The sequence below is a fragment of the Leptodactylus fuscus genome, chromosome 2 (genome assembly GCF_031893055.1).
Source record: "Leptodactylus fuscus isolate aLepFus1 chromosome 2, aLepFus1.hap2, whole genome shotgun sequence".
NCBI lineage: Eukaryota > Metazoa > Chordata > Amphibia > Anura > Leptodactylidae > Leptodactylus > Leptodactylus fuscus.
The window spans coordinates 146,663,253-146,689,282 of record NC_134266.1 but is presented as its reverse complement, the minus strand read 5'-3'; the positions used below and the strand labels follow the sequence as shown (position 1 = coordinate 146,689,282).

The following is a 26,030-nucleotide window of genomic DNA, read 5'->3' as shown; positions in this document are numbered from 1 at the left end:
ATATAATGTTAGGGTGACTGTAGGGGCATTTTACTGTGTGGGGGCACACAGAAATAAGTGGGAATGGGCGTAGTCAGAGTAGAAGTGAGTGGGTCTAAATTTGCTGCAGCACGCACAGTGCCGCATTTTCCGTCCCTTTTTCTTTCATTTGAAAGTTAGGAGGTATGGATACTTAATGTATGTTCTCTAGTTCAAAACAATTTTTGAGAACAGAAATAGATATCAGTGGTATATCATGTAGTTGTATCACCTATATCCATCTTAGGGTGGGTTCACGCTACCGCTGGATGTCCGTTCTGATAGTATCCATCAAATGGATCAGTTAAAAAAAATTACACATTAGCATCGGTTAGGGGGCGTTCACACTACCGTCGGTGTCCGACATGTAGTGTCCACTCCTAGTGTCCGCTCAAAATCTGGCACGGACACTAGGAGCGGACACTAGCTGTGTCCGTGACACCTGTCATTTATTTCAATGGGCATCGGGTGCGTTCTTTTGCACTCCGTGCCCGTCCTTCCCTGTCCGCAAGTGAAGATGTCCGACTTCTCAAGCGGACAGAGGAACCCTGCATGCCTGGGAGCCTTCAGTAGGCTCCCAGCTGTCACCGGAACAGATCGGCTCCTGCGATATCGCCGCGCAGGAGCCGGCCTGCAACTGTACAGGTATGGGGTCGGTGGGGACTGGCCCTGGGGGGGGATATTATACATCTTGGGGGGAAGGGGCCGCCAGTACAGACCCGGCATCCGCTGTAATAGAAAGGCGGATGCCGGGGAGGGTTAGACACCGGCACATCGCTACGCTCCTGCCCTGCATGAAGCCGGCAGCGGCAGGAGCGATGCTGCTATTTCGGGGGGGGGGGGGGGGGGGGGGGGGGGCGGAGGAACGGAATAGCAGCATCACTCCTGCCGCTGCTGGCTTCATGCGTAGCGATGTGGCGGCGTCTAACCCCCCGGCATCCGCCTTTCTATTACAGCGGATGCTGGGTCTGTATTGGCATTGTGAAGGCTGGGGAACTGACTGGTCTTCACAGTGCTGCATCGGGAGCGCGCACGCAGAGCCAGCGGCATAGAAAGCCGCAGGCTTTGCATATGTAACCCCGCCCACCAATGACGCAACAAAGCAGAAAGAAAGAAGATTTTTCAGCAACGAAGAGTGGTGAGTATGTGACGTGGGAAGACCCCTTTGAATTCTAGTAACAGATACTAGCAGCGGACACTGATGACGGTCACCAACGGTAGTCTGAACGCCCCCTTAGTGTGTGTGTCACTGCTGGAAGCAATATTATTGATTAGGTGAACAAAAAGTGACACTTGCTTTGTTGAAGACAAAGGAGGGCAGTTTTACAGAGTGATGAGCTATTACTGTCAGGGGTGCAATATATGGCACTATTTTCTTAGGGGAATCTGTCTGGCACTATTGTTTTCAGGGGTGCAGTCTTTGTGGAACTTTATTTGAGGAAGGGAGACAAATATGAGACTAATTTTTCTGAAGTACTGAGCTGTACAACACTGAAGGTACAGGAAAAGGGTAAAACAGTGTTACAGCGGGCAGAGATCTCAGCAGGATGGAGCGTTTGCTGTGTACGTTAGGAAAAGGTAGGTTGCTGGAAAGTATACCATAGATTGGAAGCTCTTGCGAGCAGGGCTTCCTACTTTTTGAATTGATTTATTATATTGTAATCTCTTTTTGTCTGTACATGAACCTTATGATTTGCAAAAAGCAGCAGAATATGTTGGTGTAATAAAAATAAAATGAATTATTATTATTACTATTATGTGAGAATCCAAAGATGTCTAGATAAAAACACCTTGCAGGCAAATTATGGGGTTTGGAAGAAGTCATGGTCAACTGGATAAGATGAAAAACACCGGAGACTAGATAAGGCATCACACTGTACTGTAAACGCCTATGTAGAGCTGGTATCTTCTGGTCTTTGAACAGTTACTGGTAACTTCCAGGTCCAGATTCCCATCATCACTATCAGCTTGAAAAGAAATGTAAAACAATCACTCCAATGACAATGAAGCTAGGGCTGAACAACGGCTTTGGCCATAATTCTTTTTATGACAAAAAGTCACTGTTTTACTAGTGTAATGCTAGGTTTACATCTGAGTTGGAGTCTCTGCCACAGATTACACCTAAAGATGTAAGGAGTCCTCCTCCAAGAAGGACTTTTCTCTCCGCCACTTTCAGGATAAAACTAGCAGGAAACAGAGAAACCCCATTATAGTCTATGTGATCCATGAGTATCCTCAGGTAACTGCTTTTTAAAGTGGACCTGAACGACAGAAAGCTGAACACTGGTGTGAATCTACTGTAAGTGAAGGGAGTCATATTGTGAACCTGAGGGTGCTGCAACTGCTCAGGACCAGGCCCTATGTTTGCAGGGGCCCCTCAACCGCATAGAATTGAGCAAAACAGTCCTGCATTTTGGTGCTGTCCCAGTGTTGGGTGGCTGGCTGAATACAATAGTGGAGCATGGTGCTATCATTATTTTGCCTTCGTCTGATGTTGTCTGCCACAGGGAAATGCAATGAGCACCAAGGCACAGATATCATTATAGCCGAAGGCTGCAAGTCTGTGGGAATGGGGTTAGGGGAGTATTCTTTGGGGGTTTGTTGAGGTGGGCTATGGGGAAATTAAATTATGTTGAGAGGAGGGTGGCTCACTTACAAAAAGTTTGAGCAGGGTCCCCTACTGTTTTAAAAGGGCCCAGCAACAGCTACTTAATGTTCGCAAATAAAGTAGTGCTGAATTTTTGGGCGACTAGAAGTTGCAGTGCCCTCGGGAAACAACACAACTCCGTTAACACAACTATGTTAACAAAAGAATTGCTGGGTGCTTGGAATATGTGACCGGAGTCAGGCCAAAGTCGCCATGTAGCAGCCCTAATCCGTACAAGCTTCTTATCTTTAGAACAATTATGAACAAATTTCACAATTTTCAGACACTGGAAAAAAATGATGATATGTCAGAAATTTCTTTATTAGCTACTTCTCTGGATCTATTCACGTAAAACTGGTTAAACCATAGAACTGAAATTCGAGCTCGGAGCCAGCAGGTGGCGCTCACGGTTGTAGGCGCGGGAATCCTGCATCACTGGCGATTACCTAGAAGTTCGGATGTTGATCCACGTTCAGCCTTATAAAGCGGCTGCCTACTACTATATGCATGCTCTCTGTATCTGAGGACAGGCGGTGAGTCTGGTGTGTGCCTGCTCCGGGCACTGCCCAGCATGCAGCGTGAAGTTGGTAGCCTTCCCTTGGCGCCATCTGTGAGGGCCAGACTGATAGCTGCCGGCTTCCATACTTTGCAGGACATAGTAGAAGTGATGCCCGGTGATCTCGCCAGAGGTAACTGTGCTGCGGTCTACAAAACAATTGTAACTTTATGCAAAGTGACACGGTAACCTCCGCGCTTCTCCTGTAGTCCCGCCTATTCACGGGGCTGTCGGAAGCTGGAGTGTACTGATCTCACACCATACTTGTCTCTTGTCAAATAATAAAGCCAAACACAGCTAAAATAAAATGCAGCAAAATAAAATGCAGCAAAAACAATCACATTTTTTCAGGCCAGAATTACATGCTACATGCTTTTTCTACAATGTGGGGATGACCTAAATCTCACTCAGTAAGGCTAGGTTCACACCAGCGCTATCCCCTTAAAGGGATTCTACCATTAAAAAAACAATTTTTTCTAGGTAACACGTTGGAATAGCCTTTAGAAAGGCTATTCGTCTCCTACCTTTGGAAGTGATCTCCGCCGCGCCGTTCGTTCAAAATACCGGTTTGTACCGGTATGCTAATTAGTTCTCTCGCAGCGATGGGGGCGTCCCCATTGCTGCTCGAAAACCGACTCCAGCGCTGCCTCTGTCTTCTTCTGCATCCTCCCCTTCCTTGTTCGGCTTGACGTCGGATGCCTGCGCAGTACGCTCTGTTCGGCGAACTTGCGGTGTCGGCTCTATGGCCAAGGACATGCGCAGTATGTTCGCCGAACAGAGCATACTGCGCAGTCGTCCAACGTCAAGCCGAAGAAGGAAGGGGAGGATGCAGAAGAAGACAGAGGCGGCGCTGGAGTCGGTTTTCGAGCAGCAATGGGGACGCCCCCATCACTGTGAGAGAACTAATTAGCATACTGGTACAAACCGGTATTTTGAACGGCGCGGCGGAGGTCACTTCCAAAGGTAGGAAACGAATAGCCTTTCCAAAGGCTATTCCGACGTGTTACCTAGAAAAAATAGTTTTTTAATGGTAGAATCCCTTTAACATTTTTTAGAAAAAATGTAGCAGACTCTGATAGGATCCTCTTGAATAATACTGTAAGGCTAAGGCCCCACGGATAAAGCAGGAACGCATTGCGGTTCTTCCCGCAGCGCTTTGAACAGAAAGTTCACTGAGTTTTCCTCCGCGGACTTTCTGTTACCATTATATCTACGGGAAAGCACCCGGCGTTTCTATAGATGTAATTGACATGCTGCGATTTCCAAAATCGCACTGGTTTTGGAAATCGCAGCATGTCTGTGCTGCAGTTTTTATCGCAAAGTGAGCATGGGATTTGCATGAATCCCATCCGCTTTGCAAGTACTGTAAAACGCTGCGTTTTTTCCCGCACCATTTCCGCCGGGGGCAAATCGTGGCATTTCAGGCCCGTGGGGCCCCAGCCTAAGAGTATGTTCACACAGAGTTTTTTGCAGGTGGATTTTGACATGGAATCCATCAATTCATTTTTTTCAGCTAGCGGAAAAAAAAAAGCAACATGCCTTATCTTCACGAGGATTCCGCGGCTGTGCCAGTCGCGGCCTAATCAAGATCGGGATGCCACGACTGAATGCTAATGCACTGCAACGGCATCCCGTCGTGGCTAGCCACGCAAAAAAAGCCATACAGCAGGAACCTTTTACGCCGTGTGAACTTACCCTTAATTAGAGTGGAATAGGCACAGAAATCTTTGATAATTCCACCACTGTGTTTATTTATTTGTAAATGTTTCTTCTTTATTAATTTTTATTTTCATAGGGCCAAAATAATGTGCTAGTCGGGGCACCATTTCTATGCCAAGGCATAACTTGAAGCTTCTGGGCACCAATGCAGAATCTGTAATGGTGCCCCCACTTACCACCAATATAATACTATTGATGTCTTATATTGTAGAGAATCCTTAGAGTGCCTTCACACGGCGTAGCTCGCCGCTCCTTTAGACACGTATACACGTGTCCGAGTGTGGCGCTTCAAAACAGAGCCCATTGATTTCAATGGGTGCCGATATACGCGTGCTACCCATTGAAATCAATAGGTAAAAAAGCCTCCGATTGATTTCAATGGGTAGCGCACGTATATTGGCACCCATTGAAATCAATGGGCTCTGTTTTGAAGCGCCGTGCTCGGACACATGTATACGTGTCTAAAGGAGCGGCGTGCTACACCGTGTGAAGGCTCCCTTAGATTCCAAGGCCCAGTAGCGATTGCTACCTTTTCACCTCCCATCACTATGCTTCTCTTTATATGATCCAGAGCTCCAAGTAGACATATGGGGGGAGGGATTTATCGACACATCCATACCAATACTCTGGCATAGATGGGAGATAACGTGGCTCTTTCTTGCTCCAAAAGTACAACAACCTGTTTGCTACTTTCAGTTGTAGACGGAGCAGGGCAGGGGGTTACTGCCTTGGCTCAACATATTTATTATAACTCATGTCAGTTTTCTTGATAATTCAGGTATTCATTGCAAAGGTGTAAAATGAAAATTTTGTTTTATTGGTCTGCAGTGATATCTGTTTCCTCATGTTATAAAATTATTGCAAAGTCATGATCAAAGGAAACTGCAATGTGTGAAAGAGAATTTATTCTATTTACTTGCTTACATAGGCTAAGTTCACATCTGCACACGGGTCTCTGTTGTTCAGGCCCGCCAAAACAGCCATTACCTGCGAACCCCATAGACTATAATAGGGTCCGCTGTTTTTATAATGAAGCCGGCAGAGAGAAAAGTCCACTGTAAAGGACTTTTTTCTCTGCTGACTATCAGCAGTTCCTGCGGCAGAGACTCCAGCGCACGTGGATATTACTGAAGTAGACACATATAAGCTGAGAAGAGAAGATATAGGAGAATGGTAGCTGATGCTTCGTAAATGAGACACACATATACAGTGTGTGTGCTGTATCTAATTTCATGTCTGCTCGAAAAACTTTAGTAGGATATGTATGTTTTGTTTGCTGCAGATACTGCAATATCTGAAGACAACGCTGTGAAAGTTTTGCAGATTATAAGAGAGAATCAAAGAGGTGCATCAAGAAGTCTCAAATACACAGCTGTGGAGCTACTAGAACAGGAGCAATCTCAAGCATCCATTATAACATTCTGCTCAGCATTAGATGAAATTCTTGGTGGAGGAGTGCCTATGACCAAAGTCACAGAAATTTGTGGGCCTCCTGGTATAGGAAAAACACAGTTATGGTGAGTAGGATATTAATGTGTTCTTGCTTTGCTGCTCCATGCTATTTGTTTGTGATAGATAGTATTATAATACGGTGATGTCGCAGACTCAAATGCTATGGCCAGGGCCGTGGTAACACATTGGTGAGTCCAGTGCAAAGGTTTCATAAGGGTGCTGCTCCCCCATCTCCACCCACTATTATATCCATATGAAAGCTGATAAAAACTGTGATTTTATATGATGATATTAAATGGGTGAAAATGTGTTGACTGATGGAACTTTTCCACCTGTCAGAAGTTTTTTTATACATTCATTTCTAGTAATAATCATTATTTCTATTATTTTTGCGCAGGGGTAGGCAATCTTTTTCGTTCGGCATACCAATTTAAATGAAAAAATCAAAGATGAGGTTCTTGGAGTGCCGGTCAATAATTGTAAGACTGACTACCCCTATACTAAAGTCATATACCACATACCATAACACAGAAGTGCTGCTAGCAGATGCTTCAGGACAGTTGTATTTACTGCTATTTCCTGGGACGCACCTGTACTTTTCCATTAGAAGCAATAAAAGTCCATGTACAGCCCCTAATTAGTTGTGAATCCAGAAGCACCGTATGGCAGAATCCTTATGGTGGAAACACACTATGTATCTGGATGGAGTTATATTCTTAGGCTGCTGGAACTTTTACTTTGATGTAAAACTGCCTTCACATAGTGCATTTTCTACACAAAGAAAATGTCTGTGTTTTTTTTGCAAAAACACACTTTTATATAGCATAATGTCCCATAGCAGCCCCTGCACATGGTATTATGTCTCATAGCAGCTCGTGCACATGGTATTATGCCTCATAGTGGCCCCTGAACACGGTATTATGTCCCATAGTGGCCCCTGAACACGGTATTATGTCTCATAGTGGCCCCTGAACATGGTATTATGTCTCATAGTGGCCCCTGAACATGGTATTATGTCCCATAGCGGTGGCTGGATTGACAAGATCATTGTTTGAATACTACAGACTGTATTAAAGACCACAGATACCGTCTCACTGTATGATTTCTCTTAGGCTAGATTCACACAGTCAGACCATATTATATGGACTATATTACAACTGCAAATCCTGTTTTGGCTGTGTTGTCTAATGAGCTACGATCATTGGACCTATGGACATATGCAGCCAGCCTAAGAGGATCTATACAGCAAGGCCACTGCATTCAATATGGAACTCATGGAATCATGGTGCATGCTTATCTAGATTACTATGATTTAAGGGCTGTGTCTAGAGGGCCCTTCTTTAATGTCAAAGCAACTATTGGGAAAAATTAGAGCTAGAAAAGACCATCTACTCTGTCTTGAACTGGAAGATTTATACAATACATTGACTTTAGAGATAGAGCCCATCAATAGATGCATAGCTCTGTACAGATAAAGATATGTTACTGATATAAATAGTGAGCTAATTTCAGACCAAATTTGTCAGTATTAAATGTGCAAGTGTCACCGAGACATTGAGAGGATGAAAATGATAATAATAGTTATTTGCCTGTTGTTGTTCTCTGCTGTTCTTAATCTCATCTAGGAATGGGAGCTCTTTAACACTTGAAAGGGTTTTCCAATGCACATAACAATATCTAAATTTGTAGACTATTGCAAGTTAACCATTTTTGCAAACATATATAATAAAACATTTAGCAGAGTTTTAACAGCCATGATTTATTTAGGGTATGTTCACACAGTGGATACCTTTTCTGGTGTGTGAACTCTCTGCTAGCACCCGCATTTTGTCGCGATATCCCACTCCTAATTAGGCCCGAATGAGTGGGGCCAATCGGGAGTGAGTCTCATGCCCCGGCTGTCTCAGCCATGGAATCCACGGGAAGAAGGGGCATGACGCTTCTTTTTCCCGCTAGCGGAAAAAAATCATGCATGCAGATTTTGAGGCGGATTCCACGTTAATATCCGCCTGCAAAAAACTGTGTGAACTAACCCTTATTGTTGCTGGATTATCTTCTCATGCGTGTAGAGTCCCTGTCTGATAACCTGGCCATAATAAGGAAATCATGGTTGGGTTTCTGATAAGTGCAAGACCCTAGAAAGTTCCTGCATTCATGGTCATATCCATTGGCAACTGATCAAGACTATATATATATATATATATATATATATATATATATATATATATTATATTTTTTTTTTTTTTTTTTTTTTTAAACACACATTATGTATGTACATTGTATTGCTATTTCTTCTAATTTGTAGTTTTGGGTTTTTTTTCAGCATGCAGCTTGCAGTTGATGTACAAATCCCGGAGTGCTTTGGAGGAGCTGATGGTGAAACTGTGTACATTGATACAGAAAATAGCTTTATGGTGGAAAGACTGGTGGATATTGCCAATGCCTGTGTTGTGCACTGCAGTCTTATAACACAGACTCATCAACAAGATGGTATGTGAGGAACATGTGTAAAATTCAGTGGGCAGTATTCATTACTGTGTGTGTTTTCTGTGTACAGCGCTGGACGGTTTTACTCACATAGCTCAAAAAGCATGCATATATTTTATATTTATTGTAACATAGTCTTGTAATATCCTATTATACCTATAACAACCTCAGTGAATGTGAAAATTTAATTATTTTAGGTTAGCTATTAAGTATAATTAAAGGGGTTGTCCAGGATAAAAAAATAAGCAGGGGGAGGTGAGAGAAAAAAAATTCTCTGGGGCAACACGGTGGCTCAGTGGTTAGCACTGCATCCTTGCAGCGCTGGAGTCCTGGGTTCAAACCCCGCCAGGAACAACATCTGCAAGGAGTTTGTATGTTCTCCCCGTGTTTGCGTGGATTTCCTCCCATACTCCAAAGACATACATAGGGAAAAAAAGTACATTGTGAACCCTATATGGGGCTCACAATCTACATAAAAAAAAAAAAAATGCTCCCCTCTCTCTGGTGCTCTGATATCTCCTAGCGCAGTCCTGCCACTTTGTTGTTTTCTTGTGATGGAAATCCCTACTGCAAGTGACCGCTGAGGTCAATCAGTCGCCTAAGGAAAGGACCCAGGGCATCACAACGTAGGAGAATTCTGCTGCAAGAAAACATGGGAGTAGCAGGCCTGAACCACACTGGGAGGCACCAGAGCATCGGGGACAAGTGAGCTGGAAACAATAATGCATCATCATAAACATCTCAGGTTCATGGGGTAACGGATACATCCCTATCAAACCCTGTCATCCTGTGCATAGCTCTTGTCCTAACAAGGACTGTCCCAATCTGACCCTGTGACTATCCCTGGTAAGATACGTCTATTCAAAGATCCATATTTTGACGTGTTTCTTACTCCCACATTAGTAGAAAGTATTCATCAGTGGACTAGTTCATGCCTCAGTAGAGGATTTTTACAAGAAAGGGAGACATGCTCACAATCCAGCCTTAGGTTGTCACCCAGAAAGGTAGGTCTACCCTGTGGTAGAGCTCCTGCTCGCAGCAATGTCAGGCGCGACCGATTGATTTATTGACTCATTTTGTGGTTGTCCTGATGTTGATAGTAACTGACAAGACAGAATCTATGATTCAAGACACCAACGTATCAGGTAACGCATAGGGTGAATACAGGCTAAAATCAGAGCAGACAAAATACAAACACAGAATAAAAACAGACCGGTGTTCAGGATTAGTAACAGAGGTACTAGATCAGGAACCGCCTGGAACATCCAGATAAGATTTCTGATCTAAAACAGAAGACCAAAGAGAAAAGGACAGGCATGGAAGGCCCAAAGGCAACAGGTATGGAGGTATGAACATAACAGAAGCCTGTAGGCCACAAGTGGCAGAGGTATAGCAGCAGCCGGTAGGCCACACATAACAGAGGCACCAAGGCTACAGATAGCAGAGATATAACAGAAGTTCATAGGATAAACGTTTATAACAGAAACCTGAAGGCCACAGGCAGCAAAGGTACATGCATAACAGAAACCCCATAGGCCACAGGTAGCAAAAGTAGAAACAAAAGACAGTAGGCTAAACATAACAGATGGAGTGACATGCGTCCTAACATTGCAGACGGAAAAACATTTGCGTCCGCAGAGAGGATACACGGCAGGAAGACAAATATAGCCACAGAATTACAGACAGGCACATAAGTTACATACAGACAGAAGAACAGCGTGTAAGCGTCCAAACAGAAGATCATGAAACAGACAAATGAAGAATTGCTCAACCTAGGCGTGGGTAAAGAAGTATATTTATAGAGATAGAGTTTAGCAGAAGGAAGCTTGACGGTGAGTATATTAATTCTTAAAGAATCAGAAGAATACATAGAGGCAACTAGGTATCTAGGTCTGCTGAGATGGGTAGTTCACCCTGGTAAACAGAATTGTTACTTTGTGGAGTCTGTCTGGTAATCTCTATCAAAGAGGAAATTTATTGTAAATTCTTATTTGTATTTTTTTTTTTAGATCAGAAAATAGCCATGCAGCGGTTCACTGTTAATAACATACTGTCACACATTTATTACTTCAGCTGCCATGACTATGCTGAGCTTCTTGCACAGATACTTTTCCTCCCAGAGTTTATAGCCCAGCATTCAAAGGTAAGATGTTTGTGACATTCTAAATGTATAAATATTTATATCAATCTGTGTCATTCCTATGAAAGTTCCCATTGTTTGATTTTTTTAAAGGGGTTGTCCAAAAATTGAAAAATCAGTGTGGAGGTCAGGGGAGGTGTAAAATTGTCCTTGTTGCTCCATTGTCTGCTGTGTCCATTTGGTGCTTGTGCATTGATACAAGAAGTCCTTAGCAGTTGCTGGAGAGAGAGACCGGTCATGTCACTCACATACATTACTGGTTCCTTTCCATCTTACTGAAACTCTCTGGCCCAGTTTACACTCAAAAAGGAGAGGGCTCTCTTAAGCTGAGTTCACACAGGGATTTTTGGACCGGATTTTGATGCAGAGGCCACCTCAGAATCCAGTCCAAAAAACGGCTAGCCGCAACTGGATGCCAGTGTAGTGCACCAGCATCCAGTTGCGGCATTCTGCTCCGAATTAGGCCCAAATGAATGGGTCCAGTCGGGAGGGAGTGTCGCGCTGCAGCGGAATCAGATGTGGAATCCTTGTCAAGATAGAGCAGCTCGCTTCTTTTTTCCGCAAGTGGTAAAAAATTATAGCGGAAAAAAGAAGTGAACGGCTCTTATTGAATTCAGTAGAAGGCGTTTTTTGGAGCTGGATTCTGAGGCAGATTCCATGTCAAAATCTGAACCAAAAAACCCCGTGTGAACTCAGCTTTAGGGGTACGGTCACTTGGCAGAAATGGCCGAGGAATTTTAGGCAGATTCTGCTTCCATTTCCAGCCCTATGGCCTCCTGTGGCCAAAACCAGAGCTTCGGCTTTTCACAGCAGCTTTCCCACTATGATTAGGTTAAGTTTAATGAGTCAATTAATCTGAGGGGCTTGCTCTGCAAAATCTACGACTGAATCAGCTGCAGAATCTGTGACAACGTTGTGCAGGACACACATTAAAAATAAAAGGAAGCTTGAATCATGGCAAAATTCATCTCAAAATCAGCACAAACTTCTGTCGTGTGAATGGGCCCTTAATTCAGTGATTTTATTATGGTACCTGTAAGACAATGAGAGTTCCATTTTCTGTTGCACTTTTTATATCGGTCAGCAGAGGGTGCTAATGCAATAAATATGCTTTCAGTTATATCCGACTTGTCTCCTATTGTTTTAGGAAATGTAATGTGTAATTTAAGAATTTATATATTCTTTGTGATGTATATAACTGATGTGCTCATATTCTTTAGTTGATTTATAGCTGTTAATAATCTATGTGCAATGTTAAGATGACCATGTTTAAACAGAAACTGACTTAGTGATCAATAGAACACTTCTTTAACACCTAGTTATCCACTATTATCTCCAGGTAAAGATGTTACAGTCACTTCAGAGGAAATATAATAATAAATAACTGACCATGTAGTTCATGTGTGGGTCAGGTGCACAAAGCAAGAGTTGCTATTTGTGTTCTATCAGGTCATAAAGAGCGGTTCTAAGTGCTAAACCCACCTCTGTGATGATGGCATAAGGACAGAAGTCCATTGGCAACTGATGTTTTCTGTGTTACACAGCAACGAACAGACATCATTCAGATAATAGACATTTAACTTGTCGGATATCATGGTCAGTTGGACCACGGCATCTGAGATGTCAGTCAGAGGGAGTAGGCTACCTCCCAACCTTAAATGACCCTCTCTCCCTTGACCAGATCTCAAGTGCTGTTCAGTTGCTATTGCAGCTGGAAGACTTCCAGCTGTCAGTTGCACTTTGTAATGGCACCACTTAATATTTCATAAGATGTACTGGTTAGCTGAAAAAAAACTGCATTTGCTCCATTTTCTTATGGGTTTTGTGTTTTATGGCGGTCACTATGCGGCAAAAGTAACCATATCTTCTGTGGCTTTGCACAATCACAGAAATGCCAAATTTATATCTCACAAGAACCGAAAACTTTGAAAAATACCAAATAATTTGTTTAGTTGCCCTATTCAGACACCATTTAGTTTTTATTTATGTTGGTATGGGGAATGTCCTTTTTTTTTTTTTAACTCAAATTTTTTGCGGATTTTTTTGGATTTTTTTCTACTGCTACAGTGACCATATGACATAAATATTTTTATAGTTTGGGTATTTTAGGATGTGGAGAAGCCTACTACTGGTATGTTTATTTTTTGTTTATTTTTATTTGTGATCTAGGGAAAGGGGGGATTATTTTGAATATTTTTTAAAACTTAAAAAAAAATATATATATATTTTTTTTTACCGTTTTTTTTAAATAAATTGTCTAGGTAGCGTGAATTTGAAGTCATCAGATCATTTGTACCCTAGGGTGCAATACTGCTGCACCACAGTCTATGGGGAAATTGCTACTGGCCAACCTCAATAGTTATCTTACCATGAAAGGCCAGGAAGCCATCACAGCAGTGGTAACCCCAAAGATATGGTGCCGACTCTGAATGGGTTTCATATTTAAAGGGGCTCAATCATTGGAAAAAGTCATTTTTAATTAAACATATATTTGCATAGCCTTTAGAAAGGCTATTCCACACCTACTTTTTGTAAGTAAATCGCGTCAATAGTTTTTGAATGAGCTCGTTTTCATTCATATACTAATTGTTTAAGAGTTTGTAGTGTCATATGAAAGATGAGACTCTCGGATCTCATAGGCCACCAAAATAGTTCTACCTGTATGATTTCCAGAGATATTACCAGCTGAAAACACTCAGGATATGGGATCTGGTGGCACGTGAAATCTGAAAATGCAATTTGAAGAAAGCAATAGAAGTGAATGGGAGGCGAAAAATGCGTGTTTTTTTCGGCCCATTCACTTTACGGGAGGGGAAAACAGCCTGGCGTTTTTTTGAAGCGGTTTTTACAAAAAAACGCTCCAAAAAAAGCTCCAAAAAGCGCTTAAAGTTCTAAAAAAAAGCTTCCTAATTAGGAAGCGTTTTTTTCCGGTGCCAAAATAAGCCACACGTAATTTACTTGTGAACTAAGCCTAGGAGTCCATGGGGCAGTCTCATTGTAACAATGCATACAGGAGTCAATGAGCTGGACATCCATTGGACTTAGATTAACTTAATAAATTACAAGTTATACAGAATCTTTCACTATATATACATAAATATATATATTTCTAATTCTAATATGACACTATTATACAGTATATGTCCACTTTAAGGCCCTGAAGTAGGCCACTTCCTTAACAGCTTCAGATATACAGTGTCATTCAGAATTGATGGCTAAAAATCTGCAGTCTTCAGCACTGACACACAGTGACGGCAGCAAACAGCTGGAAATTCGAAGTCTCAGAAGGTCGATTTTCAAAGCGCCAGCATAAGTCTTAGAGCTATATTGTGATTAAACAGTGGTTGCACAAATTATGCACGATGTGACAGTGCTGACAGGGATAATAAAAATAGGCTGGTGACTTCAACCAGCTAACAAGATGACATGTGTTTTCAGGGGTTATGTAGTCATTCCCAGTTTTGGACTGGGCAGCGCAGAACTAAAATTATAAGGCTTACGTAAACATTACTTTTTGTTTCAGCTTTGGCTTTTTATTCAGAAAATGTTATTGCCGATTGCTATTTTCTATTGGTCCAATGTATTTAAAACGGAAAATGAAACAACTTTGCAACATTGGCTGTGACTCCAATCTTGCAACCATTCATGATAGTGAATGGAGTCGCAGTGCCACCCTCGCAGTGATATGACCGCAACTTCTAGTCACAAAAAGATTGTACATTGCTCATTCTTTTTTAATATATATTTTTATTTTTTCTACTGAAAGTTGCGATCGTGGAATCCTTGGGGTAGCATATATCACCATTCACTAACATGAGTGAAAGAGTCACAAGGTGACCCGGTGATCTGTGGTAGTACTATAGGAGTTGCATCCAAAATCGCTGTGTAGCCCTAAAAAATCCAAATTGTTTTGTGTTTATAAGTCATATGCAAGCCTATGTGTTTTCTACAAACCCTTTTGCAATCTGATTCCACATTAGTTTTTCTTTAATCTGTCCTCTACTTCTTCCTAACATACATTTGGTATGTTAGCAAGAAGAACAGTAGGAAGTGAGTATGACTGCAAGATCAGACGCCTCCAAATTTGTACTGCATGGGAATATACATCAATCCACTTGTTTTCGGTACTCAAGTAGGGTTCCACCCCATATAGACAATATTAGAAAGAAACTTCCAAAAGAAAGAAACCAGGTGGCACCACTGTTTCACTTGTCCAGCATGTCAAATACCCTTTATAATATTACCAGCATGGAGGGAAAAAAATAGACTGCTGCCCAAATTGAGAAAAGGGTGGTGCTCACTGAATGAAAAAGTATCAGTCCACATAGCAAAAAACAAAAGAAAAAAAGTATCAGGGCACTCACCACCAGCGTCTTAAAACCAGGATATCTTTATTTCATCACCTTTAATAGGCACAGAATAGGAGGATGGTAGCATAGAGCATAACAGCTGTCCACACTACCATTCTCCTATTATGCACAATATTTTAAAGGTAATGAAATGAAGATATCCTGGTTTTAAGACGCTGGTGGTGAGTGCCCTGATACTTTTTTCTTTTGTTTTTTACAATATAAGAAAGAACTTAGCATTCTAGGGGTTGAGATGTAAATACATTTAAGTTTTTTTGTTGTATAATAATGTTACGCAACCTTCGTCAGATGGATTGTAGGTCTGATGCTGGAGTAAATATGTGTATACAGAGCCGAGGGTAGCGCTGGTAGCAGGGAATGGCCTGTCCAGCATCTCACCTACACCTGACGAAGGTTGTGAATGTCAATGTTATTATACAAGGAAGGAACCTCAAAATAAAACTGATATCTATTTACATCTGAACCCCTGAAACACCGAGTTCTTTTTAATAATCTCCTTCAAATTTGTAGTCTCTTGCCATGTTGACACATGCAAAAAGAAGAAAAGATTATATGTTTTTTTGCAGAGTTGTTTATTTTTTTTCTTTTATATGCAGAGGAGCACAGGGAGAAAATGACTGTGAAGGTGGGCCTTGTATTTTATGCTGTTACTATGGTATGCTCTCACAGGTCAGCAGTGACAGCTTTTTATAGAAAACTGCTATAACCAGATAACCATGTTTTCCTCATTGGAATGATTGAAAAAAAAAAATCTGATCACTTCAGTAAAGTACTGTAGTATATCAACCCAAACTTCCACCAATAAAGAAAACAACTTTTCCTAAGTGAATAGTACAGGTGAATATAACAACTTCTCCATCTATCATACTAGTTTTCTATCCCCCCCTCATTGAGTGTGTAGTCACTAATGCTTGATCTATGTTGAAATGGCACAGACCGCACATGAATGACATCCATGTTCCTCTACGGCAGGGGTAGGGAACATACGGCTCTCCAGCTGTTGCAAAACTACAACTCCCAGCATGCATACTGGCTCTGCTGTTCTGGGAACTCCCATGGAAGTGAATGGAGCATGCTGGGAGTTGTAGTTTCACAGCAGCTGGAGAGCCGAAGGTTCCCTACCCCTGCTCTACGGACTTGTTAATTAGTTCATCTTGTGAGCCTGGGTTGTAAAACAGGCAGGTATAGGACCTGTGTATTAACTATGTTTGTGGAAAATTTCAGCCAAATCGGTGGAGTGGGTTTTACGTGATTGACCGCCAAACATCCGAACATACAAAGTCACAAACCCACAAACATTTCACATTTATAATATTAATAGGATGTAACTTTTTAATATCTTAAGTCAATTACTCATGATATAATAATGTTTTTGTAAATGACTGGTATATGTTTTTCTTTTTTAGATTAAGCTGGTTATCATTGATAGCATTGCCTTTCCTTTTCGACATTCTTTTGATGACCTTTCCTTACGGACACGCCTTCTCAATATGCTGGCACAGCAGTTAATAAACATTGCAAATCAACACAAACTAGCCGTAAGTGCATTGATAACAGAATTTATGTTATATAAGCTGTAAACTCAAATTTTAAGGAAAAAAATAGATGACATGGTTGAAGTTTTTATCTCTGGAGGTCACTGACCTTCTGTTCACTGTGGACTTTTAACTATTAACTTGGAGAACCATGTTGTTGGGTTTTTTTTTCCTCTCCATGGGTGTGGTGTAATGTTTTTGAATAACTTGTGAAGCATTGGCCACCTCTGTTGCAGTCTTTTTTCTGTATGAACAGTCGGGTTGAGGCTCTGGTATATTTGCATTGTGAGTTCCACCATGCATTCATAAAGGCATAACTGTGCATCAAAGTAGCCAAAAGGATGTGAGTGCTGCAGGCCGGGTTCAGACAGGGTTTTTTGGACCGGAATTTGATGCGGTCCAAAAAATGGCTAGCTGCGACTGGATGCCGGCGCAGTGCACCAGCATCCAGACGCGGCATTCCGCTCCAGATTAGGCCCAAATGAATGGGCCTAGTTGGGAGGGAGGTGTCGCGAGGTGGACGTCCGCGGCTGAATGAGCCGTGGAATCCGCCTGAAGAAAGGGCATGTCACTTCTTTTTTCCGTGAGCGGGAACAAACCACTCACGGAAAAAGGAAATGACTGGCTCCCATTGATTTCAATGAGAGACTTTTTTGAGCCGAATTCTGACGCGGATTCCGCGTCAAAATCGGGCCCAAAAAACCTTGTGTGAACTCGGCCTCAGAGGGAGAGCATTTTTTTCACTGAAGTACTTCTTTCAGGTGCAACCTGTAAACATTATCTTGGAAATCTCTAAACTAAAATATAGGAACAGGAAAAGGGATATAATAGAGACTGGATACAGCAATTCCCAGTGAGGGAATGTCCACACCACATATTGCTAGGACACCAGGGACCATAATCTGTAAATAGCACTGAGTTATCGGGGGTGAACTTTATGTATATGGTTGTACTGCATAATTAATATTTGTGCACAATTCTAAAACTTGCACTTATGGCTCAAAAGATTGTAGACTTCTACAATATAAATCGAGGCCTAAATATTATACGTTATCCCATATGGTACACTGTAAAATCTTTTGTCACGTGTTTGTTTTTATAAATAGACTAGCATCTGCCCTCGACTTCGTCTGCGGGTTGGCGGTGGCACTGAGCCACTTAAATGTACGCAATCTCTGGCGCTTCTGATTGGCAGTGCGCACACGTGCCAACCCCTGCGCTCCCCCGTCCCCCATTGCCCTTCACTTTTCACCGTGGTCTCTGTACCTACCTATACATCCCAACTTCCGAAGAGCCGAAAGAGGGACAAAATATGCGCCGCGCGTGCTGTGGGAAACTTAACGCCGCCCACTTTTATGTTGACTGCGCCCATTCTCATGCTTTTTTTTATGTGCCCCCACACCGTATAATCCTGCTACAGTCACCTGTACATTATATTCCCGCCCTCCATCTCTCCCCCAGTTTATATAACCCCTTCATCTGCCCCCAGTTTGTTGTCCCCCCATCTCTGCCCCCAGTTTCATGTCCCCTCATCTGTGCAGGCAGTTTCATGTCCCCCATCTCTGGCCACAGTTTCATGTCCTCCATCGCTGCCCCCAGTTTTATGCCCCCCCCCATCTCTGTCCCCAGTTTCATGTCCCCCCATCTCTGCCGCTAGTTTCATGTCCCCTCACTTTCGACCACAGTTTCATGCCGTTATTTCCCCCCTTCATCTGCCCCAGTGTCATGCTATTCCCGCCCCCTTTATCTGCCCAAGTGTCACGCTAGTCCACCCCTTCATCTGCCCCAGTGTCATGCCATTCCCCACCTTCATCTGCCCCAGTGTCACGCAGTCCCCCCCCCCCACCTGGCCCAATGTCAAGCCGTTCTCCCCCCTTCATCTGCCCCAGTGTCATGCCGTCCCCCCCTCATCTGCCCCAGTGTCATGGCGTTCTCCTCCCCTTCATCTGGCCCAATGTCATGCCGTTCTCCCACCCCTTCATCTGCCCCAGTGTCATGCTGTTCTCCCCCCAGCTCCTCATCTGCCCCCAGTTTCATAGGCCCCCTACATTATGTCCCTCTCGATGTTTAACACAAATAAATAGTTGTACTCACCTTCCCACACTCCCCCGCCGCTCTCTCCGCTTGTTCACTCGACTGACATAGGTGTCGGACTGATGGTTGGGAGGTATGCCTAGAAGCTGCGTGTGGCATACATGAGGCAGAGCAGGCAGCATGGCTGCGGCGCTCCAGAGCTGCGTGTAGGCGCCGGGCTGGGGAGCGGCCCGCCCACACACTGCCTTGGATGTATCGGGCCGTGCCGCTTCTCCATAGGCCCGCCCAGAGCCTGGCGCGCACCAATGAGAGTGCCGCAGACAGACCAGCGAGGACGCCATCAGAGGCTGTACAGCGGAGCCGGAGCAGCCTTTCACCGGTCCCGGCGGGGCTGTCTGGGGAGTGCGTGGCTCGGGAGGTGGCCTATCCTTCATTGTGGGTAAATATCTAGGTATGTGCGAAATCTCAGCCAAATCCATAAAGGCTGTGCATAACTGTAGTAATGCATAACTGTGATAGTGGAACATCTAGTAGGATTTTGTGAACCTCAGTATAGGCACAGGTGGTTTGTACTGTTGTTCAGTCCAAGAGAGAAAGACCACGATGTCATCCATAGAGACTTTATGGACATGTGCACAACATATCTCTACAACCACTGCTCATGAAATCTAATTTCCTAAAAATACATATATTGCAGATAAAACTTTTATACTGCTGGATTGCACAAGCAAAAGCTTCAATCATTGAAATTGAAACTATACTTGATGTAGTGCTATACTTAAAACCGATGATTTCCAACAGGGGCGCTGTGCTATCAGAGTAGGTCCAACACTCCATTGGTGAGCGTCTCTTCTTTTGATAATCATCATTCGGTACAGGTGGCTTGAGGAATTTTTTTTTATTTTTTTTCTGAAAAGGTTGGGAAATACTGTATTAGACAGTGGTAGAACCAATGGAGACAATGTTTTTTTAGGTGAAATATTGGAAAATTATCTTTATATTCTATAGTCTAGCTCCTTTGTAGTGTAAGAAAATTTTCTAACGTGGATTTGACATAATAAAATGGTGTGGGGTTTGTGCCATGAAATTAGGAATCCCTTTCAATCACTTGTATAATACAAAGTTCTCCTGTGTATCCCTGCTGCAGCATTGTAGAAGTATAAATAAAATGTACTTTCAGCCCTCGTCAAAGCCTCCTAAGCTCTTCCACTCTGAATTACTGTTCTAGCTGCCACCTAAATATAGCCAAGCTGTACCAGCAGGCAGCGTAATGGCTTCAGTGCTGGAGGAGTTAACAGCATGATATGCCTGATTAGCTAGCTAATGTGGAAGATATAAAAAGGGCCATGCTTATGCATAGCTTCTGTCGTTGCGCCAGTTCAAATACATTTTAGCTCGAAACAACATGCAAGTCGCCTTGCCTGATTGGGCTTTTTGGATTCAGCAGATGCCTGCTTTATTCCATTACTTTTCGACGCTCAGATTCTATTTTATTTGTATAATGTATTTATTGTTCCAGCGATAATAACCTGGCAGGTTTTCAAACGAATACTGCTGAGGTCTGAGCTGTTTTAGCTGAGATTCAAAGAAATAATGCAAAATTGCATTCTCATAATGCCGTCTGCTGAAAGAAACCACACGCCCCTTGCCTCAACATTTTACATGCTATTTGCACAGAAGAAAAGATTTTCACTGATGACATGATACTTGAAGACACTTGCTCACACGATGTTAGCGTAAAAGCATCAGGGCAATTGCTATAAGAAATCAAAGGCTAACGGCTTCCTTGTCCTGTTCAGGTCTGTGCAGCCGCAACTTTTGGACTTGATACACAGACATTGATTTCTCTATATATTATTATTAAAATGTAATTTTTAATAATAATAATACATTTTATTTAAATAGCGCTAACATATTCTGCAGCACTTTACAAAATGTAGGATTCAAGTACAAGCAAAAACATTTCAGAGTACCGGTAATTCAATTCACACAGTGGGACTAAGGGTCCTGCTCATAAGAGCTTAAAAACATTCCAATTTACTCACTTACTTCCAAAAATGCAGATATAGAGATGAATACTGAATAAGTATATTAATACCACCTTTTTTTATATCACTGTTGGGTAGTGGAACACAGAATTAAGAAAAATTAAAATATAACTTTTATTAAATACATTAAAGGGCTTATCCCATCTCCTTGTTTCAGCAGTCTGCCTGCAGTCTCTACTTCTCACGTCCTGTATTTCTCCCCCTACCCCCGCTCCTGCTGAACTGGATTCTGAGGTATCACAATTTGCACATAGTATGCACATGTTTGTAAAGAATGGACTCAGTGTTTTCTGTTTGATTACATAGAGAGATAACAGACTCTGCTTTATCAGAAAATTGCAATTAGATGAGCTTATCATTCTACCGGTACTGAGTAAGTGATGTCACTTGTCCTATCTCCCAAGTCCATGGTTATAGCAACACTGTGTAAACAATGGGAGGAATAAGTTCACATAGCAGGCAAACAAAGCAGCATTTCTAAAGCAATATATTTAGGAAAACTCTTCAATTTACATAAGCTACTAGTATAGATAGCATCCTTGAGATTGGACAATCCCTTTAAAATACCTGTGAGATACTCAGTGCTGTCAAAGTCTGTACAGGCGCTCAATAGATATAGTCTGTCATAGCTCCCAGAACCTGTATGCAACCATAAGTGAGGTATTTCTATAGATCTAATCTGATATTATGAAACGCGTGACAAGGCCACTGATACTGCCCTTACTGAGCCCCTGCTATGGTCTGAGCAGAATCAGCCCTGTAAGGTCCTGCCTTATTACATTTCTCTTTTTTTAAAAAAAATGTCCTGGCATGTTTCACCTGTGTTATAAGCTCTGTGGAAGTCTGAAAAATGTACAAAAAAAGGTGCAATTTACTTAGGCAAAAAATATGTTGCAGGTAAATGAGTGAATACATGATAGGATTCATTTGTAAGCAGGCATTACTGTTGGTTTCCAGTGGCACAGATGTAACTATGGTGTTGGTGTGCTAGACAAAAAATTGCTGTTGGGCAGAAAGCAGCAAAAAATCTTTGTCTTGTTATCTGTTACCATGAAGATGTATAAATGCTGTAGGAAGAAAACAGTCATCAACACATCATGTTTTGTATTGTTTTTGTTTGTTTGTTTGTTTTTTAACTAAGATCTACAGTAAAGTTGCATAATCAGGGTAACTTGCCAATTGGTGGGGGTTCACCCAGAGGGAGCACCATTGATCACTAAAACTATGTTGTTTTTCAACCCAGATTAACTGAAGTAGCAGGTCATAAAAGCATACTATCATTCCATAAATTTCAGTGGGACTTGTTAAAGAAAGCTGAGGGCAGTACATTTTATGACCTTTCCCAGTTCTTGTAACTGGTGGGGCACCTGGTGCTTGGACCCCCACCAATCAGCAAGTTGTTAGCAGAATACCCCTTTAATTGTTACCACAGGGCAACCCCTACAACATTCATACAAAATAACATATTAAAAAAAAAATCTATTCACGGTGGGTCATTTTGACTAGTCAACAAACATACTTAAAGGTAAAACTTAGTCAGACCTCATAGATCCTTATGAATATGATCACTCAAAAAACTCCTCCTCAACACATTTCATCCTTCATGTACATAATGAGAGGCATGTCAGGGAGTATTACTATGATGATAACATCCAAATATATGCAGTTTATTTAAACAAAAAAATAAATACCAGCACCCTTGTTAAATTTAACGAGAGAACCAGTGCCCAACATCAGGGACCTGAGAAATGCAGTATTATATTGGCTTTCAACAGGCACCCTGAGACAGATATTTATTGCTGAGAGGGCTTCACTTCCATAGTTGGTGTACATGATCTGTGCTCCATATAGGATTCTGATACATTTTGTCACATTACAACCACAAACATAAATGTATTTTATTGAGATTTTAAGTGATATACCAACAAAAAGTAGCACATAATTGAGAAGTGGAATAAAACCGATGCATGGTTTTCGAAATTTTAATCAAATAGAAATCTGAAAAGTGTGATGTGCAAAAGTATTCAGCCCCCTGTACTATGATACCCCTAAATAAAATCTAGTGGGCACAATTGCCTTCAGATATAACTTAGTTAAGAGTCCAGCTGTGTGTAATTTAGCCTCAGTATAAATACACCTGTTTTGTGAAGGCCTCAGTAGTTTGTTAGAGAACACTAGTGAACAAACTGCATCAAGAAGAGCAAGGAACTCATCGCTCAGGTCAAAGATAAAGTTTAAAGATGTTTAAAGCAGGGTTCGTTGTGCTTTGTATCACAAATTAGAGTGCTTGGATTTATCTTTACATAGATTATGCCTCTGACAAGCCATCCACAACAGCACCTTTATCTACAATACAGAATGCAGAACAACATTTCATATTTATCCTGTATGGTGAGAATCTTAAAAAAAATGTATACTTTGATGCTAAAATTTATGTATTTTGGCCACCTTACCTCCACAAGTAGAAGCAATAAAAAGTTATAAAACACTGCACAGAAAATAGTGACAGTGAAAAACAAGACCCCCACATAGCTTTGTCAACAAGGACAGCACGTTATAGAGCAATGACATAGAACTGCTTTCACCTACCCCTCAATTGCAATGTTTTATGTGATGCAGCCTCTGCCCAGGAGACAGCAGTGTGTTGATAAAGAAAAATAGGAAGAATATGCAAATCTGTCTCCCAAGATGTAAACAGGGAGACAATGCCTCTGTTATGCCGCCCTCTATGGGAAACACCCTGTACATAATGCCCGACTTTCCCAGAAGTCTTTACTGCATAATGCAGGCACTGTCTCCCTGTTTACATCTTGGGAGACAGCTTTGCATATTCTTCCCATGTTCCCTTGCAGTGGAGCAACTATGGCTGTATAAGTCTCCAAACACCTGAAAAGGTGGTCTCTGCCTAAGGATGGACGTTATACCCATAAAGAAAAATAGTCATTATAGTCTTTACTAATAATCAGTAGTATATTGTATTGCAGCTTATACTTTATAACCAATGTTTTTACATGTGGCCTTGTTACTTTCAAGAATATTCACCTAATTACTTTGAATCTTTTATCTCTAGAAACTTTGGCATTTTGGAATTGTTAGCCTATATATTAGATAGCAGAGATTGATTGTTTAGGCCACATAATGGTTTTTTGTTTGTTTGTTTGTTTTAGAATTAACTATATGTTGCATATATAACTATGCTAATTCTCCTTTGACAGTGCTGATGATTGTAAGGTGGTATATCTATTTTAGCTCTAAATCTTTGTTTTCTGTAATCTCAAATAAATCTCCTAAATAAACTTTCATCCGTTTTTATCCACCTCAGAGATGGTTTTCTATATTAATTTGAAGCTGTATCTCATAGAAATACACTGGAGATTCTGCACACAGCAGTCACAGAAAAAATATAGATGGTTTCAGTGACAGGAGTTTTATAAACCTCTAGCTAATTATATTAGGGACTGATATCTATCTATCTATCTATCTATCTGTATATATATATATATATATATAACACTCAAATTCTGTAGTAGTCTGCTCTATACAAATCCAGTTTTCGCCGAATTTGGGTGAAATTTGGTATGTCCCCTCTCCACCCACAGGAGCAGAATACTGCGCATGTTACATCTCGCTAGCGTCCCCCCACCATGAGATTGTGGCCCCCGAAGTTAGGCCCTATACATATAATGGGGAAAAGCGAAAGTGCTGAGGGGAAAACAACATTTGTAACTGACGGGAACGGATTATAGAGACTGCACCAAAGAGTCGCTGCTAAAGAGGCCGCACCACCACCCGCAACACACAAACATTTCACAAACACCATATATACATCACACAGACAGCACATATACACCAACCCACAAGCACAACACCACACAAATATCATAATACACCACACAAACACCAGAGCACTCTAGACACACACAACACAAACACCACCCCACAAATACCACATGCACGCACGCAAACACACTCGGATGGATGCACACTATACACACGGACGAACAGAGCACACACAACTGTTGCATGCAAAGACGGCTCCCGTTTTGTTCCGCCTCCTTGAAAAAGAAGCGACATGCTCATTCTTCAGGCCGTTTCACCTTGCGGCATCCGCCTGAAGACACTCCGTCCCAAGTAGGCTCATTCATTTGGGCCTAATCCGGAGCAGAGTGCGCGACTGGATGCCGGTGCACTGCATCCAGTCACAGCTACCCGTATTTTGGACCGCCTCTGGTTCCGGTCCAAAAAAAACCCTGTGTGAACTTATCCTAAACAAAGCACAAGGTCAATCACTTAAAGTAGCCGGCATTAATTTGGAAAGCCTGTGATTCTCACATGGACAGTGGTACGTTGCTTGCTCTAGAGTGGGTTAACCCAAAAATCTTTTCATATACAGGTATGCACCTGGAGGTAAAACCGGAAACATTGTTACCAAAAAGCGACTACAATAGATAGTTGTGTAACTGGAAACCAATTTTACTCTTTTGTCCGTGAACTACTTATAGGGGGAAGGGTTGAACTACATTGTTAATTGGTTTTATATGTTTGTGTAAGGGACAGAAATTTTAATTTTTGATAATATAGTTTAAAAAAATAGTTGTAATAGTTTATACTACTTAATATACATTGAATATGTAAAATCGATAAAAATGTTGAAATTAAAGAAAGTTGTTGTTCACATCAATGTTACGGTAAATTAGGAAAATGCCAAAATAATAAAAATTTTAAGTGGAAAAAAAAGATTTACTGTAGTACTTTGAAAATGGCAATTTCACTGTGACACTGAAAATTTTACTTTAGCTACCATAGCCAACAATTTAACATATTTTTCGCGAGCGAAGCCGCAGGTATTCTACTAGTATTATTATATTCTTCAGAAGGATGGTGAAGATGGGAACTGTCTGAGAATTCCACCACACAAGAGAGCAAGCTTGACCAAGCTACCCCTACTAAAAGAGTTAAAAAAAAAAAAAATTGAAACAAGATTGTTACTAGAATATTGCTAGTGAGTTAGTTATACATAAAAT

The 26,030-nt window shown here is 41.7% G+C and overlaps 1 protein-coding gene across 1 annotated transcript in view; it reads left to right on the top strand.

Annotated features, from left to right (window-relative positions):
* Positions 1-3,116: 3,116 nt before the first annotated feature.
* The window catches only part of RAD51C (RAD51 paralog C), a 43,639-nt gene continuing 20,725 nt past the window's right edge, over positions 3,117-26,030 (top strand). The window contains exons 1-5 of the mRNA XM_075264919.1: positions 3,117-3,354; positions 6,223-6,457; positions 8,716-8,882; positions 10,889-11,022; positions 16,796-16,927. Coding sequence (XP_075121020.1) covers positions 3,237-3,354; positions 6,223-6,457; positions 8,716-8,882; positions 10,889-11,022; positions 16,796-16,927 — 786 coding nt within the window. The 5' untranslated portion in view covers positions 3,117-3,236. The remainder of the gene's footprint in view (positions 3,355-6,222; positions 6,458-8,715; positions 8,883-10,888; positions 11,023-16,795; positions 16,928-26,030) is intronic.